Source organism: Cyanistes caeruleus, chromosome 25, assembly GCF_971803275.1.
Source record: "Cyanistes caeruleus chromosome 25, bCyaCae1.hap1.1, whole genome shotgun sequence".
Lineage (NCBI taxonomy): Eukaryota > Metazoa > Chordata > Aves > Passeriformes > Paridae > Cyanistes > Cyanistes caeruleus.
Window position 1 is genome coordinate 5,491,436 of NC_141725.1, and position 9,282 is coordinate 5,500,717.

The following is a 9,282-nucleotide window of genomic DNA, read 5'->3' on the forward strand; positions in this document are numbered from 1 at the left end:
GTCCCCACCAGAGGGCGCCACCCTCGCCCTTAAAATCACCCCCAAAAAATTCAATTTTCGTCACCATTTATCCAATTTTATTAATTCCAGTGGCACTAATACAGGCGGCGATGGGCACGACGGACAGTCACGCTGCAGAAAAGGCATCCTCACCCTCTCCACTCTTTCTCTCTCCCCCTGTTTTCCTTGCCCTCCTTTTTGATTTAAGCACGTCCCACCCCCTCTTCTGGGCCATTCTGCAGCAGTATTTTCTTTTTTTTTTCTGTTTGAGTCAAATAAATACAGAATTGGGCAGATCTAGTGGAAATGTTTTAGTTACAATGGCAAAGATGAGTCATGTGCAACACAGAAACCTATAAGGCTTTTTTTTTTTTTTTCTTTTTGTTTTCCTCATTTGAAGTTCTCAAAATCGCTATGAAACCCATTTAATTAACAAGATGGTGGTCACAGGCGTCTACCCCCTGGGGGGCATGGGTGATAACGCTAATTAATTAATTTTTTCCTGTTCTCCCAGAGTTCCAAGAGTTTCATTAGAGTTTGTCCAGGAAGTTGTCGAGGGCGGGGATTCCTTCCTTCAGCCCTTTGCGTTTGCGGGTCTCGGCCACCACCTGGCACGGCCGGCTGGTGCTGTCGAAGGGGTCCCCGGGCAGGATCTGCCAGTGGTCAAAGACGCACTGGGGGAAGGCCTGGCCTCCCGTGTTGGACCTCAAATCTGCTGTGAAACCTGGGAGGAGAAAGAGAAAGGTGAGGTGGGACAGGAATGGGTGCAGTTCAATGTTGCTTTCATGGATAGAGCAGAGGAACCCGGAGCAGCTCCCAAAAGCCTCCTGAGATCCCAACCAGTATGAGGTGGGAATGGAAAAAAGGTTCTCTGGAGTCCCTTCCAAGGGCCTAAAACTGGAGAGGGACTTTGGACAAGCACAGGGAAGGACAGGACACAGGGAATGGCTTCCCACTGCCTGAGGGCAGGGCTGGATGGGATATTGGGAGGGAATTCCTGGATGGGAGGGTGGGGAGGAGCTGGGATGGAATTCCCAGAGCAGCTGTGGCTGCCCCTGGATCCCTGGCAGTGCCCAAGGCCAGGCTGGAGCAGCCTGGGATGGTGGAAGGTGTCCCTGCCACGGCAGGGGTAGCACCAGAAGACCCTGAAGAGTCCCATCCAACCCAAAATGTTCTGCAACCTTGGTCTCCTCCCAGGCAACCCATGAGAGGATGAGAAGAAACAGCCCTAAGTTGTACCAGGGGAGAGCAGGAGATTAGAAAAAGTTTCTTCTCCAGAAGGATGGTCAAGCACTGGCACAGCTGCCCAGGGCAGTGCTGGAGTCCCCACCCCTGGAGGGGTTTCAAATCCGTGTGGATGCAGCACTTGGGGACAGTTCAGTGACGGGTGAACAGCTCAACTCAGGGATCTCTCCAGGTCCTTCCCAAGGCTCTCCCGCCCAGGGTGGCTCCAGGACTCACCGAAGGACTCATTGACGGGCAGGTAGGCCTTGACCACGAACATGGGGGTCCCGGCCACCTGGGTCTCCTCAAACACGTGGCCACGCTTCCTGTTCAGCACCCCGTAGATGCCTCCGACCACCTGCTCCGGGCACTGCAAGGGAGAGCGGGCTCAGGACTGCGCCCACCCGCTGTCCCCCCTTCCCTGGGGCTCTGGCACTCCAGGACAGGCTCCTCACCTGGATCTCCACCAGGTAGATGGGCTCCATGAGGCGTGGCTGGGCCGTGAGCACGCAGGCGTAGAGGCAGCGCCGGGCCGTGGGGATGATCTGGCCGCCACCGCGGTGGATGGCGTCGGCGTGCAGGGTGACGTCGTGCACGTCGAAACGCACGGCGCGCATGTTCTCCTCGCACAGCACCCCCTGCCAGGGCACAACGGGGTCACACAGTGCCACACCCCGGGGCACTCGGGGTCCCCACACGGGGCTGCTGCTCCCCTGGCTCACAGGAGCTCCCTGGAGCAGCAAGGGCCCACCCAGGAGCCACTCAACCTCGCTGAGGGATGAACCTTCAAACCTACAGAGCTTGGACTCTTGGAGGTCTTTCCCAACCTAAGGGATCTGTGGAGCTCCCACCCCTGCAGCGTTCTCATGATCAGCTCTAAAGTTCAAGCCACAAGAGCTGTCACACGTTTATGGTGCTGAAACCCAAGTATTTGGCCAAGGGAAATGTTGGTTTTTTGTCCCAGTAACGTCACAGAAATTGCTGGCTTGGAATCTCCTTCAGACTGAAACTCAAGTGTTATACAGGAAAATGAATTCCTCCTGTTGCTGTTCCCAGTCTGTCAACTTATCCCGCAGCCCTCTCCTGTCTAACCTGAAAATAACTGGTAGGTAAGGCCAGATCCCTGTCAGGCCTCTCAGAGCACCTCTCCTGGGGCCAGCTGAGTTATTCACCTGGACTGCTCAGATGCTGCTTTCTGCTCCGTGAGAAGCTTTAAAAACACAAGGATGTGTACGCAGACCAAGACACCACCCCTCACCTCCTTGGTGGCCCACTGGAAGCCGGCCACCACGCTGTCCTTGATCTCGTTGAGGTACTGCACTCCCTTGGTGATGTCGGTGAGGATGTTGGGGCCGGTGCCGTCGGGCCCGAAGCACCAGATCTTCCTGGCCTCGGTGACGTCCCACTCGTACTTCTCGGCCAGGTACCGCGCCCGCTGCTTCAGCTCCTGCCGCGCCGACACCTCGCCCTTGTCGATGTCCTCGGCCAGGCCGTCGGGGAAGGGCCGGGCCTTCATGTACAGCCGGTTGTGTTTGTTGGGGGACTTGGAAAGGCACATCACGTTGGACTCCTCGCTGACCGTCTCGCGGTAGGACACCACGGGATCCGATTTCTGCGGGGACAGAGGGCGTGTGAGGCACCAAACCCGGCCAAAGCCCCACCCTGAGCTCAGCCATCACTCAGCCTCTCTACCTTGATGGGGATGCAGGCGTGGTCCTCCTCCAGGTCCTTCAGGCAGATCTCCAGGTGCAGCTCCCCAGCGCCAGCGATGATGTGCTCCCCAGACTCCTCGATGATGCACTGGCAACACCAGGAACAGCAGGTGAGGCTTCAGAATGAACCACAGCCACAAACACCAGCAACCCTCCATGGCTTTTCTGTGTTTGACCCATAGAGCTACTTTCACATGTTCTCCCCACTGATCTGGAGGTGTCACAGCACCAGCCAGGGCACAAGGCAGGGACCAACACTCAAGACTTTGCCAGTACTGGAGGCAGCACCCCTGGATCCATCCCGGCCACTCACCTGCACCATGGGGTCAGACTTGGCCAGGCGCTTCAGCCCCTCCACCAGCTTGGGCAGGTCGGCCGGGTTCTTGGCCTCCACGGCCACGCGCACCACGGGGCTGACGCTGAACTTCATCACCCTCATGTTGTGGGCGTGCTCGAAGGTGGTGATGGTTCCAGTCTTCACAAGGAACTGGTCCACGCCCACCAGCCCCACGATGTTTCCACAAGGCACGTCCTCAATGGGCTCCACGTAGCGGCCCATCATGAGAATGGTCCTAAAGGCAAAGCTGGATTAGTGAGGTTGGGAAGGGGAGGAGATCCCACTCAGGCACCTCGACAGGCCTCAGACATAGAAAAAGACCTGAAACAGCACCAGAACCCCAAACCTGAACCCCTCGACACCCCAGCCAGGACACACCTTTGAATTGGCTTCAGGTACAGATCCTCCTTCTTGCCAGGTGTGTAGTTTGGTCCCATGATTCTGACTTTCAAGCCAGTGGAGACGAGACCAGAGAAGACACGGCCAAAAGCATAGAAACGTCCCTTGTCAGAGGTTGGCACCATTTTGGAGATGTACATCATCAGGGGGCCTTTGGGGTCACAGTTCTTAATGCCTGGGAAGGAGGAGAGAGACCAGCTTAGTCCAGAGTTATTGATGTATCTGGCAGCCACCCCAAAACCCAGCTCAAGACCTGCACCCACTGCCCCAGCCCGAGGGGCCAGCCTGTGTGGACAACAGGACATGGAGAATGGCTGTCCACTGCCAGAGGGCAGGGATGGATATTGGGAAGGGATTGCTCCCTGTGAGGGTGGGCAGGCCCTGGCACGGGTGCCCAGAGAAGCTGTGGCTGCTCCTGGATCCCTGGAAGTGCCCAAAGCCAAAATGGACGGGGCTTGGAGCCAGTGGAAAGTGTCCCTGCCATGGGTGGGGATGGGGCTGGAGAACTTCAAAATCCCTTCCAACCCATTCCATTCTGTGATTCCATGGAAGATCACATCACCAAGAGATGTTTGCAACAAATCCAGGCTGAGAGCCACTAGAACTGTTTGATCCATGCTAAAAAAGCTACAGACTCAATTCCAGACACTGCTGAGCTGTGCACGTGGAGGGTCACAGGCACAATGGAACTGAGGCCTGGCAGCAAAGAGCAGCAGCTCATCCTACCTATGGCAGCCTCATCGTCGGGGGGGCCCTCGTAGAGCAGCTCGCAGCGATACTTCTGGGCTGTGACGGGGGAAGGCAGGTGGATGGTGATCATCTGCAGCAGGGCATCTCCAGCTGGCAGCCACCGCCTCATCACGGCCTGGGCAGAGCAGCAGGACCCAGTCAGAGCGCTCTCAACAGGGATTCACCTCCCCGCCCCTCCCCGCCTCCTGATGCTGACACAGCTGGAGCAGCACAACTGCTCAGCTGCTCCCCAGAGGACTCAGACCAGCCTCACCTTCAGCAGGGGCTTGCCCTCCTTGTCCTTGTCCTCGCTGTCCAGCTTGATGTCCAGTTTCTCGATCAGTTTAGCCGCCTCTTCCTTCTTGAAGTTCATGATTGCATCGAAAACCTGCGACAAGAGCAGCCGTTGGGAGCACTGCCGTGACCCAGTTTGGAGCAGCTGCACCACTGCACCTGCAGAGAATTGCTGCTCCTCCTCAGCACCCAGCCTCCCTCCAGGAGACACCTGCCCCCAGATGTGTCAGACAGCTGAATTTCTTCAATCAAACAAGTCAGGTCAAAGTGAAGAAATTTTCCATCATCACGCACGGAACAGAAGCGCAGAGCAGCCGGCCAAGGAGGAGCCCTGAGGAACTCACCTTGAAGATGGGGTCAAGGATGAGCTGGCAGAAGGTCCTTGGCAGTTTCTTTCCATCAGGGCTGGTGGCAGATTTGCTGAACTTGCCAGTAGCAGGGTCAAAGTACCTGCAGAGAGAAGGAAATCAGACAATGTCGAGTGCAGACAAACAGCTTGTTCTGCCTGCTCAGGGCAGGGCCAGGGGCTGCTGAGGAACAGCCAGCTCCTGCTTTCCCCCTTATCCAGCTTTCCAACACCCACCAAGTCTGGATTAACTCCTGTAAAATCAGGCACAACCACATCCTCCCCGCTTTTACCCATCCCCTGCAGTGTCAGGCTCTGCCATGCACAGCTGGAATTCCTACCAGCCCCTTCCCTCCTCACCTGTCTCCCCACAGCTTCTTCATCATGTCCTCAACTTTCTTGGCACGCTCGGCTGGGCTGAGCTGGGCATCTCCCTTGGCAGCAAACTTTGCCACGTACATCTCAGCAAACTGCTTCAGGGTGAAGGCCCAGCCGTGCAGGCCCGAGCCAAAGCCCACGGTCCCGAGCACCGGGTCAATCTGAGAGGGGACAGCAGAGCTGGGTCAGGGCAGGACCCCTCAGTCCATCCCATCCCAAAATCTCTCCAGTACAAACTGGAGCTTCAGGACACTGAGAGTCCCAAGCGGTTCTGTCGCAGTGACCACGGCTGAGGTCTGGGACAGGCACTATTTTAGCTTTGCACCACAGAACGGGGCTGGTTTTCCTCCAACCCCAGCAGGTGGAGATTCACATGCAGGCAGGATTCCCACCCTTCCCAGGAGGATCAGGAAGGCATGGACAGCTCCAGCGTGCAGGAGTCCAGCACAAGCTTCTCCTCAGAGCCTGTGTCCAACAGCCCTGCTCCCTTCCCAGGAGCCCAGGAAGAGCAGAGCAGGTGGGAAGGGACCTTAAAGACCATCCCATTCCACCCCTGCATGGACACGACCCCAGGGTGCTCCGAGCCCTGTCCAGCCTGGCCTTGGACCCTTCAGAGACTGGGCAGCCACAGCTGCTCTGGGCAACAATCCCAGCCTTTATTTGCTCAGGCCTTGAACAGGAAATTTGGGAGGGGAGCCAGCGACAGCCCCAAGCCTGGGAGTTCAGGCACCTTCCAGAACCCACTCTCCTCCACCTGGGCTAAGGAATTACCACTGAGCAGGGTAACCCAAGTGTCTCAAGCCAAGCCCAGCACTCAGAGCCTCCTCTCACCATGATGTTGCCCATGGGGCCGCTCTCTCCCTCTCCGTAGGTGGAGATGATGACGTTGACGTTCTCCACGATGCGCTGGAAGGTCTGGTACAGCTCCTCTGGCTCCAGCTGCAGCTCCAGCAGCGCTCGGTCCATCTTGTTCATCATCAGCACAGGCTTGATCCTCTCGGCGATGGCCTGACGCAGCACAGTCTCTGTCTGCACGCACACGCCTGCCAGACGCACAGTTAGTTAGGAATGAGTTATCCCCCTCTCCAAATTCCCCCAAAATACGCTCCAGCTGCAGAAAACCTCACCAGAGACACAGTCCACGACGACCAGGGCACCATCAGTGACTCGCAGAGCTGCAGTGACCTCTGAGGAGAAGTCCACGTGCCCAGGGGAGTCAATGAGGTTGATCAAGAAACCAGAACCATCCTTGCTCTGCTTGATGAAGGCCAAGTCGTTCTCAGAGAGCTCATAGAACAGAGAAATAGCTCTGAAAGAAAGGAGAAACTATTAAAATGGTGATCTGTGTTATTCCTCCCTAAAGCTCAGAAACATTTTGCCCCCACTGGAGGTGGCACCCAGCGCTCTGCTCTGGTTGACAAGGTTGGAGTTGATGACCTTGGAGATCTTTTCCAACCTAAATGCTGGGCTCCAGGGTTTCCTGAAGCGTGTGGGAGATAACAGGAACACAGGCTACAATCTACCCTTCCTAAACCATAACATCCTCCAGAACCCAAACCTCCTCCAACTCCCTGCAGTTCTCCAGCACCCATAAAGGGTTCCAATCCCAAGTCACAGATTTAGGCTTTTCCTACTAATCCCAAAGATGTTCTCCACCCCTTTTCAGGCCCATCCTCACACTCTCTGTGGCAGCACAGCCAACAGGAACATCCCCTGTGATACTCCAAGAGTCTCCACACCGCATCCACGCGACATCCAACAATCCTGGGGCTGAACTGGGGGGATGAAGCTCCTTCTTCCCCAGTGCCCAGCAAGGAACTGCTCAATGACCGAGCAGAAGCCAATCAACAATTGCTCCATCATTCAAAACCCTCAGGAGCATGAGCTGAGCTTCTGGACTAGCCCAGATCCCAACAGCATCTTCCTCCAGCTCCTGGAGGAGCCCAATCCCACCGGAGCTCAGCCCAGGGAACAGCAGGAGCCTGAGAGGAGGGCACTCACGTGGATTTGATGGTGATGCACCGCTCCTGCTCGTCCTTGCGGGTGTCGGTGAACCGGGTCTCCCCAGCACGCGCCGAGGCGATGATCCCGGCCTTGCACACCAGGGAATCCGTCAGCGTGGATTTGCCGTGGTCCACGTGGGCGATCACGGACATGTTCCTGATGTTGGCCTTTTTGTCCATGATGGCCCGTATCTGGTCTACTGTGAAGTTCACCTTGAGGGAGGAGAGAAGGGAGACTCAGCGTTTAGGGAAACAGCTCTGGCAATTCCAAGGAATCCCAATCTCCCATAAATACCTGCCATAATCACGGTGACACAGACTCTGCCTGGGTGACAACACAACCCGCAGCGAGGGCACCGCAACGGGGCTGCAGCACCAACCCCTCCCGGCCCCAGCGTCCCTCAAACCGAGGTGTCAGCGGGTGTTGAGCGCAAATCGCCCCCAATACCGAGCCCGGGCCGGTGCCGGTGCCAGCCCAGACCGCAGCGTTACATAAGGCACGAGCGGCACCGCAGCGCCCCGTCCCCGGCACCGCCACATCAGCGCGGCCGCTCCCACGGGGCAACGGCAGCCCCGGCACCGGCGGGTCCTGCCGGCTCCGGGGGTGTCACGGCCGCCCGGGCCGGCCCCCTCTCGCCGCCCCACCCTCTCCCCGCAGCCGCGGCCCAGCCCGGCAGCACAGGCCGCAGCCGCCTCCGTGCGATCCGCAGCGCTCGCGGAACCGCCATCCCCGGCGATACGGGAGGCGCGACGGCCGCTCATCCAGCCGGGAGCGGCGGCGGGCGGCGAGGGCTCACCATGGTGGCGGATGGCGGCGGATGCTGCGGGGCGGGGGGATAACGGCAATGGCGGCGGCTCGGCCCTGTCTCGCTGGCGAGCGCAGAGCGGGCGGAAGAGAGCGCTGACGTCAGCCGGCGCGCTCTTATAGGGCGGCACCGCCGAGGGGCGGAGCCTGCGTCGAGCGCGTGCGCGGCAGCGCCGCTCTATCCCGCGGACTCTATGGTCGGGAGGCTGTTCCGCCTCGCCGGTACCACGTGGGTGTCACCGCGGCTGCACCGGGACTTCAGACACCGGGACACCGGTAGAACAGCAACCGGCAGCGACAGCCCCGCCCCGCCCGGGCTGCAGCGGGGGGAAAGTCCGCCCCTCCCGCTGCCGGTGTGGGAACCGGACCGCGGCACAGCGGTCGGTGAGGCCGCCCTCGGAGCGGTATCACCGAGCGGCAGAGGAGCACGGGGCTTCGGCCAGTAGGAAAAGGCGGTAGGGCCGAGCCCGGTGGCAGGCAGCGGTCCCGGGCACCGGTGGGTCCGGCCCGCCCCGGTCCCGCAGGGTGCGCGCACTGCGCATGCTCCGGGCGGGCCGGTGCTGCAGCGCCCCCCGCGGGCGGGAGGAGCGCGGGGACTCCGGTACCGGCCCGACCCCCCGAGCCCCGCTCGGTGTCACCGGGACCGCGGCTCCTGACGGCCCTGGGCGCCCTCATCGGCCTTCGAGCTCACGAAAACCATGGAGTCATGGAAGGGACATGGAGGAACATCCAGTGCCACCCCTGCCATGGCTGGGACACTCCCACTGTCCATGGGCCTCCAAACCCCATCCAACCTGGCCTGGGACACTTCCAGGGATCCGGGGACAGCCCCAGCTGCTCCGGGCACCCTGTGCCAGGGCTTCCCCACCCTCCCAGAGAACGATTCCTTCCCAATATCCCATCCATCCCTGCCCTCTGGCAGTGGAATCCATTCCCTGTGTCCTGTCCCTCCATCCCTTGTCCAAAGTCTCTCTCCGTGTTTCTTGTGGGGTCCCTTCAGGTCCTGAAGGCCACAATGAGCTCACCCCAAAGCTTTTCTTCTCCAGGCTGAACAG

General features: G+C 59.1%; 1 protein-coding gene and 1 non-coding gene across 2 annotated transcripts; both read right to left on the bottom strand.

Annotated features, from left to right (window-relative positions):
* Nucleotides 1-247: 247 nt before the first annotated feature.
* On the bottom strand, nt 248-8,322 carry EEF2 (eukaryotic translation elongation factor 2). The gene is made up of 15 exons (XM_086862630.1): nt 8,220-8,322; nt 7,421-7,635; nt 6,547-6,728; nt 6,251-6,462; nt 5,402-5,580; nt 5,040-5,145; nt 4,676-4,789; nt 4,399-4,537; nt 3,652-3,847; nt 3,250-3,508; nt 2,917-3,024; nt 2,483-2,836; nt 1,680-1,862; nt 1,462-1,594; nt 248-724 (listed from the first exon to the last, which is right to left on the bottom strand). Exons 1-15 carry the CDS (start codon nt 8,220-8,222, stop codon nt 531-533), a joined length of 2,577 nt encoding a protein of 858 aa, XP_086718756.1. The 5' UTR covers nt 8,223-8,322; the 3' UTR covers nt 248-530.
* Nucleotides 4,920-4,988, bottom strand: LOC111940451 (small nucleolar RNA SNORD37). Its single transcript, XR_002869523.1, has one exon. It is a non-coding gene; the product is annotated as a small nucleolar RNA SNORD37 (small nucleolar RNA).
* Nucleotides 8,323-9,282: the final 960 nt, after the last annotated feature.

What these genes read in the sequence shown, in the direction of transcription:
- EEF2 (XM_086862630.1), bottom strand. An exon ending in AAGAAGCTGTGGGGAGACAG is followed by an intron (nt 5,146 to 5,401) that starts GTGAGGAGGGAA and finishes TTCTCTCTGCAG; the next exon opens with GTACTTTGACCCTGCTACTG. An exon ending in CGACGATGAGGCTGCCATAG is followed by an intron (nt 3,848 to 4,398) that starts GTAGGATGAGCT and finishes CCTCCTTCCCAG; the next exon opens with GCATTAAGAACTGTGACCCC.